Source organism: Mchenga conophoros, linkage group LG16 (genome assembly GCF_057382185.1).
Source record: "Mchenga conophoros isolate Kocher_MC1m ecotype Shallow Benthic linkage group LG16, M_conophoros_male_GT1.1, whole genome shotgun sequence".
Lineage (NCBI taxonomy): Eukaryota > Metazoa > Chordata > Actinopteri > Cichliformes > Cichlidae > Mchenga > Mchenga conophoros.
The window spans coordinates 29,646,325-29,670,811 of NC_140541.1; the positions used below are offsets into that span (position 1 = coordinate 29,646,325).

At 40.3% G+C, this 24,487-nt stretch overlaps 1 protein-coding gene across 1 annotated transcript in view; it reads left to right on the forward strand.

The window, feature by feature from the left end:
- thsd7ba (thrombospondin, type I, domain containing 7Ba) overlaps window positions 1–24,487 on the forward strand; it is a 197,440-nt gene that overhangs the window by 76,972 nt on the left and 95,981 nt on the right. Inside the window, exons 4-7 of the mRNA XM_085248678.1 lie at window positions 727–1,585; window positions 4,482–4,730; window positions 5,683–5,852; window positions 15,692–15,850. Of these exons, the coding sequence (XP_085104804.1) occupies window positions 727–1,585; window positions 4,482–4,730; window positions 5,683–5,852; window positions 15,692–15,850 (1,437 nt within the window). The remainder of the gene's footprint in view (window positions 1–726; window positions 1,586–4,481; window positions 4,731–5,682; window positions 5,853–15,691; window positions 15,851–24,487) is intronic.

The following is a 24,487-nucleotide window of genomic DNA, read 5'->3' on the forward strand; positions in this document are numbered from 1 at the left end:
TTGAAAGCAGGTGACTCAGATCTTCTGAGACAAAAATATCTGACTGGGTGTTTGTGAGCTGACCCTTTTGAGTGATCAATATTACATTTCCTTAATTATTAAGCAGAAATTTCTTTCCTAAATGTTGCTAGCACTGGTTAATTGATTGACATATTAAGACAATTCAACCTTATGGTTTGTTAAACAAGTTCAAAAGCATCTAATTTATCATTTTTGTTTGAAAGATCTCTTAAAATCACCATTGTACACCATTTCACCTTTGCAGACATTACATGTAAGCATTTGCATGCTTTTACTGTTAAAGGAGAGGCTTTGTTGTAATGAAGTAATAATACAAATTATAATAATGATAATAACGGCCCGCATAATTCAAGTTAATAGCATATCTTATCATAATACCCAAGTGAACTCCTAACCATACTATACGTGACCAAAAATACTGATCAGTTTGAGCTCAAGAACCTAAAAATGAATTTAATCCCTTGTGACAAAGAAACTGATCTTGTATTTTCTTTATATTGATGTCCGCCACTGGTTTGATTACTTTGTGTTCCTTTGTTCCTTTTTTCCTCAGTTCATGAATAAAGCAATCATGGAGGTTAAGTGAATGGCCTTGAATTTTGCTTGATTGCAAGCTGCCAGATTGCTGCAATTTAAATCATTTTTCCCCTAAAGCTTCAGTTTTTAATGAAAATGCCCTCTCTGTGTGTTTTTTCTTTGCTGCAGGCCAGTGGGGTCAGTGTACCGGTGAGGAGTGTGGCTCTGGTGGGGTTCAGACAAGGACAATATGGTGCATCCACATGGAGGGCTGGACCACCCATCACTCCCACTGCCATCACATGGAGAAACCAGAAAGCCAGAGACAGTGTTTTAAAGTCTGCGACTGGCACCAGGACCTCTTCGAGTGGGAGGCGTCAGAGTGGGGGAGCTGTGTTCTTGTTCCTTTCTTTTCCAATGAGCTCAAGTTGAGGGCAACTGAGTGCATTACAGCACAGCATGGGATCCAGAGGCGCAAAGTCTACTGCGTACGCACCTCAAATCGGACCACAGTCAGTTCGAGGATATGTGAATTCTTTTCCCAAAAACCACCTGTGGAGCAGGCATGCCTTGTCCCCTGCCCCCAGGACTGTGTGGTTTCAGACTTCAACTCTTGGTCAAGTTGCAGCAAAACCTGCGGTGCTGGCCTGCAGCATCGGACTCGACATGTTCTGGCCACATCAATGTATGGAGGGGCAAACTGCCCCAACCTAACTGAGACCAGGACTTGTTCCAGCCATGTTGACTGCCCGGCTGGGGAGGACGAGTACCAGTACAGCCTTAAAGTAGGGGCCTGGAGTGAGTGCCGAATGCCCCATCACAAGGATGCGCTATTAAGTGGAAGGACCACAGTGGACTTCAGTACTATGTCCAACGAGAACAACACAGCCACGCTGCACACACTAGCTTCTCACCAGCATTTCCATCACACCCACCACCACCTTGCTCATGCGCACATTAAGTACCCCGCGTCGTGGGAACTAGAAGTGGGATACCAGACACGACATGTTCGCTGTACAAGAAGTGATGGCAAAAATGCTATGCTGAGGTAAGCAACATGCTTCAAACCATAAAGAATAGGAAAATCATCTTAATATGGTAATGTGGATTGAAGTTGAGACATATTGATGCATTTTTCACAAAAATTAGGAATACTTGTGCCTTTTTCATTCATTATGCCCCCAAAGTGGCCACCCTACCACTCTTCAATGCAAAATTCCATCAGTTGCACGATCGTTTAAACTTTTCTTGGTAGATTTCTTACTGTACTTTAAATCTTCAGGTCCCCGGCACTGTGCTGCATTAGAATCTATAACATTTTCTTTGCCATCCTTCACAGTTGGTTGAAAAATGCTCTTTTTGAAAGCTGTCTTTGGTCTGCGCCAAACACATCTACTTTAACCACCGTCAAAAAGTTGTATGCTGGATTTGTCTTTCCAGAGTACATTATTTAACCCCCCACTGCAAAAAAAAAAACCCTTCTCTCCCCCTATGGTTCATTGGCAAAATACTTTCTCCTGACACATCCCCCATGATTTTCAAATTTCTGAAATATTTATCAGATAGTATACACTTACAGTTTGACAAAGACAGTTTGTTCATCCTAGAATAAAATGCAGGTTTTACAAGAAACTGTTTTTCAGATGCACTGCTCTAAGGCTGACATTGCTGGGGCAATCAATCCTGGAAGAATCGGCAGTTCTTTGAAATCAACAATACATGTAAAAAAGTTTGCTTTTCGTTTCTTTTCCCCACTGGGATCCACAAACCCATTTTTCCCTCTGTCAGACCACATACCTCAATGGTATAGAAAGACTGATTCCACCTGTTACCCCCTAAGGACATTCTAATAATTTGCACCAAATAGAACCCCCGATTCTAATTTTCTGGATTTCAAGGTGTGATAAATGTTGTGGTGCACCTGATTTGTTCTCATATGAAAACAGCAGTGCTGTATAATATTTCTTTCTTCTTGTGTTTTTTTTTTTTTTTTTTTGTACTGTATCCAAGCGGAAATGTTTGCAGGTTTAATAATGAAAGGAAATACCTGTAGTTTGTTTCTCTTTCATCAGTTTACTTTTCCTCTGATAAAGCGTGTGGAGAGTTTTAAAAATTATAGGAGCTGAATGTTGTTGTCTGTCAGGCAAAATAATCCTAATGGACATTTTTTTTAATAAAAGAGAGGCGTAATCAATGCTCACCACCTCTCATGAGATGTATTCAGTGAAATAAAATGGTTTTTATTGATGGTGGTTATTTATTCAATTATTACTAGATTATATGAGGGCTGATGTTTGACCAGCATTTCAGCAAGGAAGGGAGGCATTATTGTGTTAAATGTCAAGTGTTGCCCCGTTCCACTCTCTGCTGTTAGAGCTAACCTTGGTATTTGGATTTGATAAGAATGGATTTTTCTGCACGTACTCGCACACAAAGCAGAGCACACACAAATGCACACCTACACATGCTGTGTCTCACACACACACAAACACAAATACACAGTAACAAACAACATTCTGTCTTGTGTTTTTTTGCTTTGTTTTGTTTTTCTCATACAGAAAGAAAATCATTGCATGTATATTACATTGATTAAATGCCACCATACCATTTTCTTGGTGTAAAGTGTCACTATTAGCTGGCTGTTAAAATCCATTTCTGACTGCCATCATTGTTTCAGGGACCACATTTCAATCATGTTGTTTCAATTAAGCCTTTTTATTGCTCCATATTGCTTTTTTATTTATAATAAGGCATACTACATTGAAGTTGTACAGCATTTAATTGTCATATCAATTTTCTTGTGATTGCTCTTGCTTGTTGCCATTTTGGACAGAGTAGTTTAAAAGTCGTTTATCTTGCCACACATCTCTTTTCATTGACATGTTTTTTTTTGTGTGTGTGTGTGGTTTGAAAAAAGGATTTTATTTTGCATTGCTTGATTAGCACTTATTTTATCTAAGGAGGTGTGGCGCTTTTGAAATAGATTTCCCACGTGTATTGTGCTTCATTTTTCTCAACTTACAGCCTCATTACAAGGAGAAAGTCTAAAAATTATCTTGTATCTCAATAACCTGACTAATTCAACTTCCAAGATTAGCCAACAAAAACTGTAATTGGATGAGAAAACACGTGCTTTTCGTTTGGGATTAGCCTATTAAATGGCCATAGTCTGGTTATCGTAGCTAAGGATATGGCTGATTTAGGCTTACCACCACCACCCAGATGGCTCACTGGGTTATGACTTCATTTATGGGGTCATTATACAGTGGTGAAATAGATCACACATGAGCTTTTGCTGATAGAGCTTTTTTCTGATAGAGCGACAAAAGTCAATTCTTGGCAGTCCCAGATTTACTACTGGTACAAGTTGACTGTACTTTTCCCCAGGAGATCAGTGTTTGTGCCATGTGATATTGTTGTTGTTTTTTTAAACTCTCATTTCCATTTATTTCCATGTCACTCTTTTAGTTTTTGTCACACAAAAGACTATCATGCAGAGGACGTATGGGTCAGTTACATGGTTTGGCACTATAGTGGGTTGAACAGCAGCAGCAGCAGCAGCAGTTTAATGGGATAATAGCATTAAAATCATGACTAATGACTTGTGCTTGTGCTTGGTTAACATCTCTGAGTGAGCATATCAGCTCTTTGTGGCACTTGTGTAAAAGATTGACTTTGTCTTGAGATCTGTGTTAACAGGATGTACTTTAAATTCTTGAGTGGAAGAAGTAAAGGTCATTTATTCAACAACAAATCAACATAACCACTTGCTCATAGGGTCTCATACCTCTCCATCGGCAAATCCAATTAAATTCCAACAACATCTATTTATAGCTTGCTTTGTGTACAACTGCACTCTCAAACTTTAAAGGGGTCACAAAGATATCATGTTATGAAATTAAATTTCCTTGACGTGACAGTAATTTACTCTCCTCAATCTGCAGCCTCTGTACGAAGGACAAATCCCCACTGACCTTCCAAACATGCGTGATCCCCAAAGACTGTCAGACATCCGATTGGTCATCGTGGAGCCCCTGCTCTAAGACCTGCCGGTCCACCGACCTATCCCCTGGCTACCGCCTCCGGTCACGGATCATGACTCAGATCACAGTTGGCGGGGGGAAGCGATGTCCTGCCCTTGAGGAAAAAGAAGCTTGCAATATCATAGGCGATTTACTTCCAAACTGCCCCAGGTAATTTTTTATTTTTTTTTTTTAAATAGAGATCATCTTTATTGCTTCTTAAGGCCACAATCTTCAAATGAACGTTCTTTTCATTTGCAGTTTCACCAATGCACGATAAACTTGAGGACCAAATGAGGGTTTTTAATTTGGCTTCTTGGAACAAATTCACCTTAATAATTATGAGAGAAAGCCTAGAGGTTAAAATATTTATGACTTTACTATTGAATTGATTTGTGCACACTGTTTTTTTTAGCATCACAATAATGTTGTGTACTGTAGGGAGCCCCATAGACATGACATGATAAAAAGAGGCCTTGACAGAATGCCATTGTATTGGAGCATTTGGGTTACGATAGGATTTAGCTAATATAACATGCACACAACAAAGTAGTCAATGGAGAATTACTTTCCCTGCTGGTAGATTTTGTTTTATTTGCTGAATCTACACTGAGTGCCTGAGAGCAGAGGATTTACATGATTAGGGAAAACTCATTACGGAAATTAAGCATTTGATAGATTACTACAGGCTGTTGTTCTGGTAAACTCTTCAAATATTATTGCTTTCTGCATCACTGCATTTTTCATAGATGAAACCAAACATTTGTTTAGAAGTTTTGAAATCAAAATAATCACCCCCCACCCCCACACCCCCTTCTTCTGACATACTGTGAGAGATGCTTTTGCCAGAGACTGCTCTCACTAATTTGTCTTTTGCTTTGTGTGACTCTTTGAAAGCAACTGGCACGGCTTTGTGTATACTGAGGCTTTATCCTTCTTAAGTACGATCATTTATCAATTTATTTCTTAATGGATTACAACTTTGTTTTTGAAAATACATAAACAAGTGTTGACTTTTTGTAATACATATCAAACAGTGGCTCCATCACTGATTCAATTTATCAGCTTTTAACTCATTAACATTGCAAATATAACTAATTAGCATCCTTGCATGCTCTGTTAGGTATGTGTGGAGGACCACTGACTGGGGCGAATGTCGGATTCTACCCTTACTGAGCCAGCAGAACCGGAGACTGGCAAACATCAGCCTTTTATGTGGAGGGGGCATCCAGACCAGGAAGACCTACTGTGTTCAAGTCCCTGATGCCTCAGCACCACATCACAGAAAGGAGGGTAAGGGGAAAAATGCCTTTATTTCAGTTGACCTTGGGCTTGCTGGAAAAACACAGTGACTCAAGAGATGCACCATAAATAATTTTCCATGGTTTGTTTGTGGTTTACATTATTAAGGTGAATGCAATGAGCAGAAAAATACAAACCTAATTCCCACAATATTTGGATGCTGTTTTAAATGTAAATTAAAAAATGTAAATAAAACCTTTAAACAATAGTCTGTAAATATCTGGGAGCCAAGAAAACCTGTTGCTGGACTTTAAGAAGAGGAGTGTTGCCCTTTTCTTGCCTGATAAAAGATTCTAGGTGCTCAACAGTCCTGGGTGTTTGCTGTCATATTTTGCACTCCATCATACATCAAGTGTTTTCAGTTGGGGGAAGGTGTGTACTGCAGGCACCAGGAGTCTTCTGCTACAAAGCTATGCTTTTCCAGCAGCTACAACACATGGTTTAGCATCGTCTTGCTGAAATATGCAAGGGTCATCCTTGAAAAAAGGAGCGTATGTAGCTGTAAAACCAGCGTATGCCTTTAAGCATTGATGTGAAAGGTACGGGGGTCGTCTGAATGTACGAAGATACATACTATCAAAGATGCAGGCTTTTTCAGTGAGCACTGATAACAAGCTCGTCGCTGCCTCTCCTCTTTAGTTCAGAGGGCACGACATCCATATTTTACAGAAAGCACTTCAAATTTCAATTCTGACCACAGAAGAGTTTTGCACTTTCCCTCAGTCCATTTTAAATGAGCTTTGGCTCAGACAGCATGGTGGCATTTATGAATCACGTTCACATATGGCTTCTTCTTTGCATGATAGAGCTTTAGCCTGCATTTGTGGATGGCACGCTGAACTGCACTCACAGACAATGATTTCTGAAGTGTTCTTGAGCCCATGCAGTGATTTCCATGATGCAATTATGACTGCTTTTAATACAGCGAGGCCTGAGAGCCATAGGATCATGGGCAACCAGTGTGGATCTACAGCCTTCTCTCTTGATTTCTCCAGATTCTCTGAATGTTTTGATGATATTATGTACTGTAAATGATGGGATATCCACAATTTGATGTCTTAAATTGTTCCAAAATTTACACACACAGTTTTTTTTGCACATTGTTGAAGCTCTATCATCTCTACCTCTGAAAAGCTTTGTCTCTCTAAGATGTTCTTTTTATATTCAGTCATGGTACTGACCGGTTGCTAATTAAACTAACTAGTTGCAAAATGTTCCTCCAGCTGTTTCTTTTTAGTACCACTTACTTTTCCAGCCTTTTAAGAGACATGTTGTTGCCATCAAATCCAAAATAGTTTTAGGTACGAAACAAAAAATGATAAACATTCTTCATTGCTGTAACTGATATGTGTTCTAAGTACAACTAGAAAGAGTCTTTTACCAAGGTACAATACAATATAAGATCTCAAATTCAAATTTTATTTGTCACACACACACACAACCATACACAGTATGACATGGGGGTGAAATGCTTGTAGCTGTACAATGCCGGACCATTAAATGACAGAAGAAAAGTTTTACAATATTTACAATTTACAGTTTACTACAAAAATTTACAAATTAACTTAGGAATTTACAGTAAAGAATGTGCAAATAGCAGAAGAGATTATAAAGATAAGGATTATAAATTATAGGAATTATAGGATTATAGGAAATGTGTGGTGACGTGTGTGAGAGTCCAGTCTTATAGTGACGTGTTTGGGAGAGTCCAGTCCTACACCTGGTTCAGGCCCCGAATAGCCTGGGGGAAGAAGCTCCTCCTCATTCTCTCTGTTTTGGCCTTAAGGGAGCGGAAGCGCTTCCCAGACCTCAACAGTGAGAAGAGTCCATTGTTGGGATGGGAGAGGTCCATCATAATCTTCCTAGCTTTGGACTTGCACCGCTTGGTGTAGATGGACAGCAGGTCAGGGAGCTCTGAATGAATGATGCGTTCTGCCGAGCGCACCACCCTTTGCAGATCTCGTCTGTCCTGCTTGGTGCTGTTCCCAAACCAGGTGCAGATGTTTGCCGTCAGGACGCTCTCGATGGTGCAGGAGTAGAAGTTCTTGAGCACCTTCAGTGGCAGATGGAAGTCTAAGTCTTCTGAGGAAGAAGAGACGCTGACGGGCTTTCTTAACCAGGGTGTTGATGTGGCAGGACCATGACAGGTCCTGAGTGATGCGGACACCCAGGTATCGGAAACTGTCCACTCTCTCCACTGGCGTGCCACTGATGATGAGGGGTTTGTAATTCCTCGCCTGCTTTGTAGTGAAGTCCACGATCAGCTCCTTAGTCTTGCTGATGTTTAGGAGGAGGTTATTCTCCTGGCACCAGGTCTCCAGGTTCCTAATCTCCTCCAGGTAGGCAGTCTCGATGTTGTCGGAGATCAGGCCCACAACAACAGTGTCGTCAGCAAACTTGACAATGGAGGTGGTGTCGGATGTGGCTACACAGTCATAAGTGTACAGTGAGTACAGCAGGGGGCTTAAAACACAGCCCTGAGGCACTCCAGTGCTGAGTGAGATGGAGGGGGAGACTTGTTTTCCCACCCTCACTGATTGGGGTCTGTCTGTGAGGAAGTTGAGGATCCACTGACACAGTGATGAGCTGAGTCCTAGATCCGTCAACTTGGTGAAAAGCTTAGAGGGAATTATTGTGTTGAATGCTGAACTGTAGTCCACGAACAGCATCCTAACATAATTCCCTCTGCCAGTGTCCAGGTGACTCAGGGATGTGTGGAGCAGGTGAGATATGGCATCGTCTGTGGAACGATTAGTCCGGTAAGCAAACTGAAGTGAGTCGATGGTGGCAGGAAGTGAAGAGGTGATGTGATCTCTCATCAGTCTTTCAAAACACTTCATCACAATTGAAGTCAGTGCTACTGGACGGTAGTCATTGTGGCAAGCGGGGCTGTTGTTTCTTTGGAACAGGGACAATAATGGACTGTTTGAAGCACGCACGTGGGAACCACAGCTTGGGCCAGGGAGAGGTTGAAGATGTCCGTGAACACCGGTGCTAGTTGATCAGCGCAGGCTCTAAGGACCCGGCCAGGGATTGCATCTGGTCCTGCTGCCTTCCTGGTGTTCACCCTCCTGAAGGTGTTCCTCACGGCATGCTCTGTGATGACGAATGCATTTTCTTCACTGGTGCACTCTGAGCGCGCGCAGCCGTTTGTTGTTTTAATTGCTGCTGCGGCGTCGAAGCGAGCATAAAACGTGTTCAGCTCATCAGCCAGTGAAGCATCTGCATTCATCATTGAAGAAGCTGGTCGTTTATAGTCCGTTATAGTCCGCAGTCCTTTCCACAGGCTCCTAGAGTCGCACTGTCGTAGCTGTGACTCTAGTTTTTCCCTGTAGCTCCGCTTTGCCTTTCGGACCGCGCTGCGCACGTTGTAGGACGCAGCCTTGTATAGGTCCATATTACCGGAGACAAGCCCTTCATTGTAGGCAGCGGTGCGTGATCTCAGAGCGTCGCGGATGTTTTTATCCACCCACGGCTTCTGGTTGGGAAACGTTCGGATGATAGTTCTTTCTGCTGTGTCGTCCGCTAGTTTCCCGATAAATCCCACAACCGCTTCCGTAAACATGTTGATGTCATCAGAGCTGCGCCGAAACATGTCCCAGTCTGCGTCATCCAGTGCGTCATCGAGTGCGTCCTGCAGCGCGGCCACCGATTGGTCCGTCCAGCGAGCGACCTCCCTCCTGATTGGTGGTTGCTGCTTTAGCCTTTGTTTGTAAGCAGGCATGAGGAAGATGGCGGAATGGTCCGATTTTCCAAATGCCGGCAGGGGCTGAGCCTTGTAACAGTTCTTGAACGGAGTGTAGCAGTGGTCTAATGTCCTCGTGCCCCGGGTGGGGCAGTTGATGTGCTGGTGAAGGTTGTGAAATGTCCGTTTGAGATTCACTCTGTTAAAATCTCCCATAACAATGAGTGCGGCATCTTGGTGAAGTGTTTGTTGATGTGTGAGAGCCTCATGTAGCTCACATAAGGCAGTGTCCGAGTCCGCGTGAGGCGGAATGTAAACAGTGAATGTAAATGTAAACAATGACCGCAGTGAATTCCCGAGGGAGATAGAAAGGGCGACACTTAACGATCAAAAGCTCCAGATTGGGCGAGCAAGAGCGTATGAGTGGGGAGATGTTTGTGCTGTCGCACCATCTGTTGTTCACCATCAAACACACTCCACCACCTCTTTTCTTCCCCGACTCCATTGTCCTGTCCATGCGGTAAACCGAAAAGAACCGCGTCGGCTGCACGGCGTGATCTGGTATCGCTGGGTTCAGCCAAGTTCAGCCAAGTTCAGCCAAGATCTGGACCAACAGTGGGGCACTGTTCTGCATGTGAAATTGTTATTTGTCTAAAGAGCTTGGAAAGAAAAGTGTCTGGACCTCTTTACCTCTTTAAGTTGCTTGAAGACGTTTCACTTCTTATCCGAGAAGCTTCTTTAGTTATTCAGACACCAACTAGGGAGGATCAGAAAGACAAATGCAACAACATTGTCTTCCCCCATGTTGCCGGTTTATCAGAAAAACTCAGGAGAGTCTTCTTCAAGCATGACATCCCAGTGTACTTCAGACACAGCCACACACTCAGACAAAACTGGTTCATCCCAAACTCCTAAACACAAACGTAGCAACGTAGTGTATGCTGTACAGTGTAGCGAGGAATGCTCAAACCTCTACATTGGAGAGACAAAACAGCCACTTCGTAAACGTATTACACGACATAGAAGAGCCACCTCGATGGGACAAGACTCGGCTGTTCATCAAGGACAAAGGTCACTGTTGAGGATGCCAATGTTCACATTTTGGACAGAGAAGACGGATGGTTTGAAAGAGGAGTGAAAGAAGCCATTTACGTCCATTGTGAGTGACCATCGTTGAACAGAGGCGGTGGCTTACGACACCAACTGTCTGCCATCTATAACCCAGTTTTGAGATCCCTTCCCAGATGCCTCAATGCCCACTCACATCCTGGGCCTGTTGACCTCAGGAAACCACATCATAGGGTGGGGCCAGGTTTCACAGCAGGTTCCCCCGAAACTTTTGATTGTGACCTACACCCATTTTCACACCTTGGCTCATGTGATTAGGTAGAGGATCAACAGGACCCCTGTGACCCCCTTGGGGGACACTCCCCTAGGACTTAAATCTGGGACTCTCCCCCATTTGACGTTAGAGCTGAAAGAGCTTCTCAGATGAGAGGTGGAACGTCTTCAAGCAACTCAAAGAAGTCCAGACACTTTTCTTTCCAAGCTCTTTAGACTACCATGACCTGGATGACTGAGAACCTTCACAGAGAAATTGCTAATTGTACCTCTGAAAGTGTGAAAGTGCAGTTTTTTTCATGAACATACAAGCATTGGGCCTCTTTGGTCAGAAAATAATGCAGATTCATTATCAAACTAAGAGACAGCAAATATAAAATGGCACTTAAACCAGGAAAGCTACTAAAGATGCTAATGAAATTAACTCTCACACATCTCACAAATGTTGCTTTTGTTGAGTAAAAAGGTTTTTGAATTTCTGCTTTAAAAAATAAATAAATAAATGAATAATTAAATGAGACTGTTCAAATGAAAAAAAAAAGTGCTTGCAGAACAGTTTTTGACTGATATTCCTTACTCACAAGCCACTGTATAAGACTGCGGGAAATATTCCTCTTCAGTAAGCAAATCAGTGTGTCTATGGTCATTCCCCACTGTACTGTGGAAATTTACAAGACTAAAAATCTACTTTTAGTCAGGCTAAGGTAAAAAAAAAAAAAAAAAAAAAAATACACCTGTAACGATGCTAAATGAACTGAGCTCTTTTTTCCGCTACAATCCTTATTTTACCCTGTACAGTACATTGGATTGTATATTACAGATATGATATTGTCTATTATAGTAAAGAATAAGATTGTGATTCAGTTTTATTGAGCTTTATCTATTCTTTTAAGTTAAGTTTAAGTTAAACAAACAAGGTCAAAAATATCATATTTATACTGAAATCACACCAAAGCCTTACAATAAAAAGGAATCTTTAGCAGTGAGAGAAGAAACTGGTGAGGCAAGCCAGATTTTCTCAGGCACATCATCCCTAAACGGGCGAGGCCTCACAGCTAACACTCACTGAGGTGAGAACAGTTAACAGGTTTTTGCCTGAGGATCTGAGGCTGCGCACCGGTTGGTACAGGAACAGCAATTTCAGCATGCATTCTGAATGCAGGCCGTGAAGACCTTTAAAAGTGATAAGTAAAATCTTAAAATCGATCCTTAAAGTGATGGGCAGCCAGTGTAGAGTCTTTAAGATTAGTGTAATATAATTTTTTCTTGGTTGTTGTAAGAAGTCTGGTTGCTACATTTTGCACAGTCTGAATTTTTCTATGCTTTCTGATTGATACGAGTTTAAAAGACCGTTACAAAAATCCAAAACCATGAATGACACTGAGCGTCACTAAAGCCCATGAACGGATAAAGGACTGAGGGAGGACTTCATGGTTGGATGCAGATTGTCTGTACCAGTGATAAGAATTCCTCTTTTATTTGAATTTAATTAACAAAAAATGTGACCAGCAATTTCTAATATAAGAATGTCTGCGTGTTATCAACATAGCAGTGGAATGAAATATTCTTTCTCTGTATAATAATCTGTATAATGTGGTCAGGAGGTAGAATGCATACATACCAGTTATTACCAAGCAAACTTTTTCTTTAACAGAAATCTAGTTCCTTTTTCAGAAAACAAGTAAAACAATTTGAGACCTAAAAGTGTGAGAGACAGGAGGAAAGTGTGTTTTCATGGTTTTTTCCAAATATGGCATACAAGCTGAAGTAAATGTGAAATATTACTTTAATTCAACTGCTGAGAAGAACTTATCATCCCTCCCACTGTGAACTGTGGCTGCAATATCAGGAAATGTATAACTATTAAAGCCCTGTAATAAAATGTAGACAGACTGCATAAATATCTGAGGTTAGTCACGGTACAGACTTGAAGAAAATAAGGAACTGCTGTTAGTCAAATAATAAGAACTACTTTTTTATATATAGTTTGTGCGTGCGTTTAATGTATCTTGTTTATTGCCGGAGCTATATTGAAGTTCAGTTGAAGGTAGAGACTGAAAATAATGTAAAGTCTAGCTTTAAAATATGACCCAAAAACGGATAATCTAGTCAGATTCATTATTTTGGTTCAGGCAGTTGGGGCAACAATTGCATCTGTTTAAAGACTTCTTTGTTGTTTTGTCACACATCCTTAAAAAAAATGTCGTTACGTGTTGTAGTAATTTTGCAAAGAGATATACTGCCAAATAATGCTAGACAACAGTGATGATTATTTATTTGTTGGTTAAACCGATTTCAATTTGGTCTCCAATGCAATGGCCCTGGGGGTTCTCCCCTGAACTTAATCAGCTTAGCTGACTGGGATTCCTTTATTATTGCAGAACATGTTTATTTGCAGCTCACAACAACGGGGAAGGGAATTGTCTCTGTGTTTTCATTGTTCTACATTTGGCATATTGCCCATGTTTAAGTTGATGCAAAAAAAAAAAAAGATAAGCAAAGGAACAAAAATCTCTATCAACACTTCAGAAACCCAGTCTAACCCTCCTAAGTGTGTTCACACACAATATGGCAAGTTGTGGCAGCAGGAAGACATAGACCGTTACTGAATATTTATGAACAGAAAGGCGATACTTTCTAATTAACAAAATTAAAGTTAGGCTTATAAATCACTTTAAGAATAGACTAGCATGCATACTAAGTATTTAATTTATCTTTTTAATTAAACACAGTTGGTAGTTTTTAATGGCTGCCAACTGTAAGATTCTCTTTTTGCAAATCGCATCTTTGCCTCCCCTTAAAACACAACAGTTTATTAAATAATAACAAGTTAACTTTGCCTCCATCCATATTTTCATATAGTTCTGACCCAAGTCCTGAGCTGTGTGATGGAGGTGTTGCCTTTGGAAGGAAGTGTTCAGAGAAATGCTTGTATATTTGTGAATGTGCTAAGTATAGAGTACGAATGAAAGCAACTCTTTGAACCACTGGATGTGAGAGACAACATCAATACTTCAAGTTCAGTGTTTACCTTGATGTGACTCGTACAGTTTTACATGATAAACAGATGTGGCTGCAAGGCATGTGGAGAATATAAAGAGCTCAATCAGGTTTTATTAGATGCCTACAACTGTAACACAATTGGCAAACATGAAAACACAATTTAGGGAGCAAAGCAGAAAGATCTATACTGCACTTTATCAACGTGTTTAGGCAAGCATCTCATTTTACAAAGGAGATCAAATACCACGTAAATTACTTTTGGTAAAAGGACAAAATGCACAGTGGACATTTAGTGAATATCTCTATGGGCTCTCATTTAAATGGAAATTTGCCTCTCAGTAATGTGCTGAGGTGCATCAAAATGGAATATTAGATTGAATAAATCCCCATGTTGTGGACAGGCAAAAAATAGTCACTTACTCTGCGAGAAAGACTAATGTCAGAGCCCATTACAGGTGGCTGAGCCGACTGTGATCTTCAAATAATGTCAGCTGTGCTTAGCAGTGAATTGGTCGTACCGTGTCTTGACTTAATATCTCCCTGTTGAGCTGCTGTTTATTCCCTTAGCTGGTCGTTGCCCTCTCAGCTGAGTCCCATGCAAAATGTTTTAAAGCTATATTGTTGCACAACACAAAACATCACAGTTTTTAGAAAAAAAAAAAAGGAATTAAAATTCTGCCTTTCATAAGTTTTTTTTTTTTTGTTTCTTTGGGGGTTTTTTTTAGTCTGTTTTATTTTGTTTTTCATTTTGACAGTTTAGTTGGTTTGTCATGGGAACTACTCTCATTAGACTGAGGTTTGATTCTGTGTGTAACAATAACTTTTCTGCTGTTTGTTTTTAGACTTTTTGTCCTTGTTATGGGGCCAATTAGTTTTTCATATATTACTGTCAGACATAGTTTCATATTGTATTTTTATTTTTGTTTTACACTTACCATAATTCTAATTTCACTAAAATTATTCTGTTAGAGTTACAAAATTACCACATTTTGGGTAGACCTTTTCACATCCTTCACCATATATTTTCCCGTTATGCAAGGTTACTGGTTCCTGCCTCTACAATTGGTCCCTCTAAAACTCTAGGTATCTCCTGATTTTACCATTTTCAAAGTCAAAGTCAAAGTCAACTTTATTTGTCAATTCTGCCACATGTACAGGACATACGGAGAATATAAATTTCGTTACTCTCAAACCCTAGATGAAATAGCAAATGAACATTTAAATAAGAGAGTGATTAAAAAATGCAAATAAAATAATTAAAAAGTAAAAATTTAAATAAATAAATACAATACAAATTAACAAGAAAGCTATGCAATATACAATATACAATATTCAGGTAGAGAGAGAAGCCGCTGCGTGTGCACGCGCCGCCATGTTGGCAAAAAAAAATCTTTATTGCAAAGTACATTTATGCAGTAGACCAACCCAGCTGTTACAGATTTTCCTGTGAGACTGAACTGGCCTTCCACTTTACCTCTTAAGTTAGAAATGAGCATTTTTCTCTACTCGTAACCTATTTCTCACCAGCTGTAGTGAGAAAGTTTAAGTTGTAGACTTTACTTTAAGTAATACATATCTTGCCAATCAAAACTAACTGCTCTGATAACACATATGCTCATTCAATCACTTTCATATCAACTAGCACGTACAGTATGTTTGTTTGGCTTTCATTCCAAAACATATTACTTGCACGCATGCACACACACACACACACACACACACACACACACTCTACAACTGCCTGTATGTGTTTTGACTTGTGGTCGGTTTATCCTTCCCTGTGCTTCTTTTGTTTGTTCAGTGTCCAGGCCTGTAAATGCTAGGCTGTGTGATGGTGAAGAGCCTCCTTTGGCTGTCCAGCACTGCTCCATTCCCTGCCAGCATTACTGCTTACTCACCGGGTGGTCACCCTGGGGTGCATGTCTATATGACAGCTGCGAAGAACCACATGGGAAGAAAGGTATGCTAAAAAATTTATATAAAAATGAACAAGCTTTCGCTTTTGAAATATTTGGATCATTGCATTTTCCATGTATACATGTGTGTACCTGTCACAAGCGTTATATCGCAGCTCAAACTGGATGGAGTGAGGCAACATACAAACAGATATTCTTGGTTTCTGTGAAGATATTTATTGTCAAACAAAAAAAAGAAAGAATGAGAACAAGAAGATGAAATAAATTGCAGAAATGAGACAAACTGCATGAGCTTGTGAGTGATGCCAAATCAAAGAAAGGAACAAAACCAAGCGTAGGCTAACATCGTTTACAGAATGACTTACTACAAAAGAAGATAGAAATCAAATGTAACTAACTCTTTGTCCAAAACAAACTACAGAGCATCAACATCCTTGCAGCAAATGTGGCTAAACTGAAAAACAAGTAAGGCATGTGCACTGTTAGTGGAGCGTGTGTGGATATGTGTCTAAACCGGACCCAGCCGCAGGCAGTAACGGTTACTTCAAACACAGAGTTAAGTCTACCTGGTACTTGTGTTCAAAGTTACAGGCTGTATCTGCAAAATATGTCCTCTAAGTGTCTGCTTGTAGTATTCACAGGCTAAATAAGGGTCTCAAACAAAAGGTACAGAACATGGAGACATCAACATCCGTGCTGAGCTTAAATAAGACATCAACTAATTGGTAAGCTTGATTGTAAGAAGTTCTTCTTACGACCCGGCAGCAAAGCCAGGTGGAAAGCAGTGTGACTGGAATTGTCACAGGACCATTCACAACAGAATTTACGTTTGACCAAATACGCTGTCGAGTTAAGCACATGGAGGCGACAGGGCTCGTGACCATGACACAAAGCTTGCTTTAAAAAAAAATAACGGGATGCTATTACTAAAAAAAGAAGAAAAAGATTACTGTGTAATGTTTATAATTGCTGCAATTAAGTAATTTTACTTCAAAGTCTAAGATGTACAGGATATGCTTGCTGGCCAAAAATATCATGACTATGTGACTCAAGTAGATGGGAGACACATCTTAACACGATGTCTCAAGATGCATCTTCCACCCGGAAAAACACTCTAATCACTCATGACCGACATAAAAAGAAAGGTAAAAGCAGAACAAGGTAACATTTATCTTTGATGGCACATGTGCGCTTCAAAGCACAGAGAGCAGAAGTTGTATTTCTTGTGATACATCACCGAATTTTTATGTTTGCAATAATAGCCGTGCAGTATTTCAAAATATAATTTAGTAATGCACTCAGCAATTATATTTCAACAATGAGAAGGTTTGACAATGACTTGTCTTCAATCAAAACCGCAGACCACTCCTAGCCCTAGTGATCACAACAGCCCATGAAACATAATGTAACAACCACAATAACAGACAAAGTGCATTAGAGAGTCCTTTTAAAATGTAGAAACATTGTTTCAAGGTGCTTTATTCTTCCAGCTGCCTTCAAAAGTAAAGCACTGTATTCTCCGAATTACTCTGACCGATAATATGGATCGATAATAAAAGGATAGTCACCAAACAGTATAAGAGATATTACATATATTTAAGTCTATTATATTTAAAATTAATCAATTAACTTTGATGTGGAAGTTTAAATCATAACTATTAAATAAAAGAAAATAAACAGTGCTAACTCTATTACAGGGATGTACCACATGTAGAGTTAGTTGTGTACTTGTATATAGACATGACTTCTAATTAACCTGAAAGCTGTTACATACATATGCATTTGCTTTTTTTAGCAGTGTGACATGCCTTGTGCTTAGATTGTCTCAAGACTGCTTACGCAGTGCTTCAGCAATCCTGAAGAGAAAGAAGTATTGTTCCTGAAAGAGGTTAAGTGAGAAAGTGTCAGTGAAAAAGACCAATGTTGTCAGAGCAGTATAGAGAGCAGTATACGTTTGGATCTTAAATTGTTTGTTGATAAGCAGTTGTCTGGGAAGAAATGGGCTTTGGAAGAAGGTGCCACATGCTTAAACCACGGCAGACGAGAGACAGAAGCACCTAGATTTCAGCTCTCAGGCCCCAGGAGGCTGAAAGGAGTATCAGCAGATAAGATGCTTCCTGTCTGCGTGTGTGTTTGCTCATGTGAAGTGTGTGTGACAGTGTGTCTGTGTGCAAGAGAGCAGATGTACTGAAGTATTCAACACACTCTTGCTGCCGATGTTCTTGTCTTTTTGCACAGGTGAAAGTGTGTCATATCTGACTGCTTTGGAAAGGCTGTGCGTCGTGAATGTGTGTGTGTGCGCAGTGTGCGTGTTTCAGTCAGTGTGCCAGTAGTGTCGGAGCTGTTAGTGTGTTAGTACTTTGCTAAAAGGGCAGCATGACCTCGTCCCTGCCGTGAGTAAATGCGCATGAAAGCGCCCCAGGGAGTGAGTGAAGTGTGCATTGTTCAGGTCAGTGCCCACACTCTCCAACACTGGATCTCAACGTGATGAGCCGACTCCTCTCACAGACAGTGTCATTAATATATTTCAAGGAGTGGAAAACACAGCATCTGCTTTTTTGCACAGGGTCTCTTGTGGCACACTGTCTTTTGATGGTATTCATAAAGACTACGAGTGCACAGCAGAAAGCGTATGAACCAATACACAACCACTTGCTGAAGCAGTGCTGGCAATGGTGCAATAAACACTTATTGAGTAGTACAGTATTGTTATTATCGGTGTCTTTGACTGTAAGGTTGGGGGGCGGGTTCATTCCACTGCAGGGCAACCTGCCACTGCATGTGGCAAATAAAATTTGAACTTGAACTTGAACTCGAACTTGAACTTGCTGCAAAGAATTGGTAGCACACTGCCTTTGTGTCTCACAATATTAAAACAACTTTTGATCCAAACTGAAAGGCTTGTGAGATCCCAAATTTCAGGTGGAGGAGCCAAGCTGGTGCTTCCGCTGCTTTGCTTTCCAGAAAATTACGAATTTAAATGATCTAAAAGCACTTTTAGTGCCTTTTCCATAAGGCACTAAAAGCTTTATGGAAAAATGAATTGAACATGGGAGATTATTGGACAGAGTTCTGGTAATGTCTCTGCAAGAAATCACAGAGCTGTGGGGAGGTGTATTTCTGAACAAATATGTGCTAAAAATCACCGGTTGGCCCTTGTTTCCTTGAAATAAACCTGGTATGACCAAGAAACCTTTCAATTATTAATATCCGTGGGGGCAAGCCCAGCCAAATTGTTTTTTGTGGTTTGGATGTGAGTAACAGTAAGTGCTCCGGGCAATACTGCAATCGATCCACAGTCTCTTTGCTCTTCGAGAGCACACTTGGGCAGCATCGCTCGGATCTGGCCGCTGAACTGGTGCCTCACACCAATAGATGGTCGGGGATGTAATTTGCAGAGTGGGCATCCAGGGGTTTGACAGGTCCACCTGTGGAGGGAAAGAATGTGAGACCTTTCAGCCATGTGTAAATTGAGTATTGCTCAAAAAGAAAAGCCGCCCCTGCTCAAGTGTCGTCTACATTTACTGGAGAAAGTGCCACAGCTAAAAAATATTATTTTTATCCTTCAACTTTTTATCCACAAATGCATCATCAGGAAACTGGAAGAGCTCGGTAGTCAATAGAAACCATGGATTATAAATGTGGATCACAATGTATTCGATAGGTAAAGACCTGATTATAAAGAAATGTATATTTTAAGAATAACCCATCTGTGACATAATCAACATTTTAGAACCAAATCAGCCCTAATAGGCAACAAGAATGTAATTTGATGGGTGATTGGGTAACTGGCTGAATAATAATGAGTGTGTCAAAATGTTGATCATTCTGCAATTTGCTAATTACTGTGTAAACCATCTTTAGAGCAGTGTTGTTCATGTCACATGAATCAAGCTGCACCCTCTTTAATGTATCTCTAGTCACTGCCTTTTCACTGCTGTTGTGTCACTTTTGCACCTAGCTCTCGCTTAGATGTTATTTCAATCGATATACATTTGTTTTCTGACAGACAGTGATCATGCTGCTTTTGTTTATTTATTTGTTTATTTATAAGGAACCCCATTAGCTTCCACAACAGTGGTTGCTAGTGTTCCTGGTGCCCAAACCATCAAATACCATTGAATAAAATGTTACACAATGAATTGGATGCAAAATATCCACATAATTTGGCTCTTACATCCACAATAAGGTTTTACAATTCTGAAAATATAATATTCATATCATCTATTTGTTTATGTTCCTTACTGAAAAACAGGGAAAGGATGGCAACCAAAAATACGACATCTTTCCCGATCTTGCTAAAATAAAAGTTCTGTAAATGTGACATTTTAGACCAGCTTTTGCTTGATTATAGGGAAAATTATAAAATAAATATTATTATAGGGAAAAGTATTAATTAGCAGTTAAAGTATATATAAGAGAATTACTAACTAACTAAAATAAACTTGAATTGCATAAAAATTACTTGTAAATGTGCAAAGGATGGATCCTTCTATGTAGCTAGCTAGCTATTGGACTATCTATTGTTCTTTCTTTTACGTTTTGATTTTGTCAGGACAACTTAGTTTTTGGATTATAATTTAAAGAAGCATATGACCAGTTGTTTTCATGGGTTCTTTCCGGGTTCTCCGGCTTCCTCCCACAGTCCAAAGACATGCAGTTAGTAGGGTTAGGTTAATTGGTAACTCTAAATTGCCCATAGGTGTGAATGTGAGTGCAAATGGTTGTCTGTCTCTATGTGTAAGCCCTGCGACAGACTGGTGACCTCTCCAGGATGTACCCTGCCTCTTGCACTAAGACAGCTATCCCAGCTACCCTGATAAGGATAAGTGGAAGAGAATGCATGGATGGAAATTCTATTTTTTTTTATTTTTTTTGTCCCGTTTGGATCCTTAGCCATCAGAATTGTTGTCTTAAGGCCAAGAAAGATGCCAAGCGGATTTATTTTACCAAGTGGATCATCATGGCCTTGCCATATTGGTCCATTTGATTGACCTTTATTATAATTATGTATTTATTTTATTTTCGGTTGCTACAAACGGGACAAACATGACTGGGGAATAGGACAGGGAGAAAGAATGAAAGAAAGAGAGGGAGAGAAAGAAAAACAGAGGGGAGAAGAGACGGTGAGAAAGGGGGAAGAAAGAAAGAAAAGCAAACAAAACACCTGGATCACCTGTATGGAGAAAAAAAAAACAGAAGAGAAAACAAACAAAAAAAGAGCAACATAATAAATACAGCACCATCACAATAAACTAGCTAGCAGTAGATAACAGTAGATGCTAAATATTAAACGCTATTGTGCAGCACACAAGATAGACAGCGCACAATGTGCTTTGAGGCAGCAGCCAAGAAAGCTGTAGTCCGCGTCTGTGAACACCCGTGTGTACACCTGTGTGCATACCTGTGTGGATCAGCATGCTTGTATTCCAAAGGTTTCTCCATGTAACGATCTGCTAGGGAGTGTGGGGAGCCATAGCCCCGTCCCCCAGGGCATGAATCAGGTATGGATGGAAATTCTAAACCACGAGTCAAACATTTGGACTGGATTCTTATGGCACCAAACATTATAGATGTTTTTCATCAAGCTTGTCCTAAATGATCTTAACGTAGCACGTGCTGTACATTGAAGTTCAGATATTAAAATAAAATCTCACTTCTAGTATGTTGAAGGATTGTATTGAATCAAACAAAAAAGGAAAATCAATGAAGAAATATCTACTGGGAGTGTTTCTTTATGAAAAGGTCTCTGTGTTAGAGTAAATGAGAAGAGGGGCAGAAGCAGAATGTCAGTGTGTCTATATCTGTGGCACAGAGACAGGTGGGGCCAAGCAAGGGAAATACCAAAGATCATCATGTATTTCAGTTTGGACTTCTTTGTTCTGAAGTGATGTGTGATCCAGCCTTTAAAATAACATTAAATATTTTCCTTTGGAAAAAGATGTTTTTTCTTTGCTTTATTCAGTCTCTCTTGATCCAAAGGTTCAACTTGTGGTCACAAGTCTATGTGGTTAAGTTGCTAACATTGCCACAGCATGGTGTTGTTCTGGGTTTTGAAAGGTTTAGTTGTTTGTTGGACAGCCTCAGTGCTGGTGGGTTTGAAATTAGGTGAGAGGGTGTTGTTACATTGTGTTGTCTTTGAGGGTGTGAGGTAATACATGTTGAACAATATTTATTATTCCTTTTAGTTTTATTTATGTTGAAACTATAGAAGGTACTTGAGTTCAAATGCTAATATCATGGCAGGGATACAGCTTTCACCTTCTGTTATGTCATCGAATGAAAGCCTTGTTGGTTTGGAAAGTGTTATCCTTTTCAATGGCATGAAGAACATTTTACAATCTTTGTGTGTACAGTGGGGCAAAAAAGTATTTAGTCAGCCACCGATTGTGCAAGTTCCCCCACCTAAAATGATGACAGAGGTCAGTAATTTGCACCAGAGGTACACTTCAACTGTGAGAGACAGAATGTGAAAAAAAAAAAAAAAAAATCCATGAATCCACATGGTAGGATTTGTAAAGAATTTATTCGTAAATCAGGGTGCCAAATAAGTATTTGGTCAATAACAAAAATACAACTCAATACTTTGTAACATAACCTTTGTTGGCAATAACAGAGGTCAAACGTTTACTATAGGTCTTTACCAGGTTTGCACACACAGTAGCTGGTATTTTGGCCCATTCCTCCATGCAGATCTTCTCGAGAGCAGTGATGTTTTGGGGCTGTCGCCGAGCAACACGGACTTTCAACTCCCGCCACGATTTTCTATGGGGTTGAGGTCTGGAGACTGGCTAGGCCACTCCAGGACTTTCAAATGCTTCTTACGGAGCCACTCCTTCGTTGCCTGGGCGGTGTGTTTTGGATCATTGTCATGTTGGAAGACCCAGCCTCGTTTCATCTTCAAAGTTCTCACTGATGGAAGGAGGTTTTGGCTCAAAATCTCACGATACATGGCCCCATTCATTCTGTCCTTAACACGGATCAGTCGTCCTGTCCCCTTGGCAGAAAAACAGCCCCATAGCATGATGTTTCCACCCCCATGCTTCACAGTAGGTATGGTGTTCTTGGGATGCAACTCAGTATTCTTCTTCCTCCAAACACGACGAGTTGAGTTTATACCAAAAAGTTCTACTTTGGTTTCATCTGACCACATGACATTCTCCCAATCCTCTGCTGTATCATCCATGTGCTCTCTGGCAAACTTCAGACGGGCCTGGACATGCACTGGCTTCAGCAGCGGAACACGTCTGGCACTGCGGGATTTGATTCCCTGCCGTTGTAGTGTGTTACTGATGGTGACCTTTGTTACTTTGGTCCCAGCTCTCTGCAGGTCATTCACCAGGTCCCCCCGTGTGGTTCTGGGATCTTTGCTCACCGTTCTCATGATCATTTTGACCCTCTCATGATCTTGCGTGGAGCCCCAGATCGAGGGAGATTATCAGTGGTCTTGTATGTCTTCCATTTTCTGATGATTGCTCCCACAGTTGATTTTTTCACACCAAGCTGCTTGCCTATTGCAGATTCACTCTTCCCAGTCTGGTGCAGGTCTACAATACTTTTCCTGGTGTCCTTCGAAAGCTCTTTGGTCTTGGCCATGGCGGAGTTTGGAGTCTGACTGTTTGAGGCTGTGGACAGGTGTCTTTTATACAGATGATGAGTTCAAACAGGTGCCATTCATACAGGTAACGAGTGGGGGACAGAAAAGCTTCTTACAGAAGACGTTACAGGTCTGTGAGAGCCAGAGATTTTCCTTGTTTGAGGTGACCAAATACTTATTTTCCACCCTAATTTACGAATAAATTCTTTACAAATCCTACCATGTGGATTCATGGATTTTTTTTTTCACATTCTGTCTCTCACAGTTGAAGTGTACATCTGGTGCAAATTACTGACCTCTGTCATCATTTTAAGTGGGGGAACTTGCACAATTGGTGGCTGACTAAATACTTTTTTGCCCCACTGTATTTGAATTTTTTCTGGGCTCTGCCAGTCATTTCCTATAACTTTATATTCACCACAAAACTCCTTAATCAGGATTTTACTATTAAAAGCTCTGCAGAGATCCTAACAACTAGGCAATCTAATAATCTAACCGGTCAGTAAGTAGTCTAATAATACTAGCTTGGAAACATTATGTCATCATGCGACATCACAGTATCTTGCTCCATTTGGCTTCAGCACCACTGTGGAGTCAGTACAAGTCAAAAAGAAGACTTCAATTTAATGAAGCAAGAGCAATAAAGAGCAGATTACAAAGGTGCTTAAACGACAATATCCCTCTATATTCACAGATAAAAAGCAAAAAAGAGATCATAACTATTTACAGGCTCAGATTGGATTTGCAGCCAAAAAAGCCAGGCTCAAAAATTATAGCAAGCAAATTCGATCATACTTTGTGATTGCCGTTTACCAGGTCAGAGTGAACCAGAGAATTGATCTAGCGATGTAAAACACTCATTTAAACATGGAATTTTCACTCGTAGAAACTCCAAATTTAAATGTGTTTAATGACATTCTCAAAATAAAAATAATCCTGAGATGGCGATAGGGCAGTAAGATTTGCTTGTCTAGAATCAACAGTAAAACTGGTACATTTTCTCCTTCTTTATTATTTACATTTAATTTGTATTATTTTCTTAAGACAATTATAGCTTTTTTTTGTTCTTTTCAGGAATTTTATG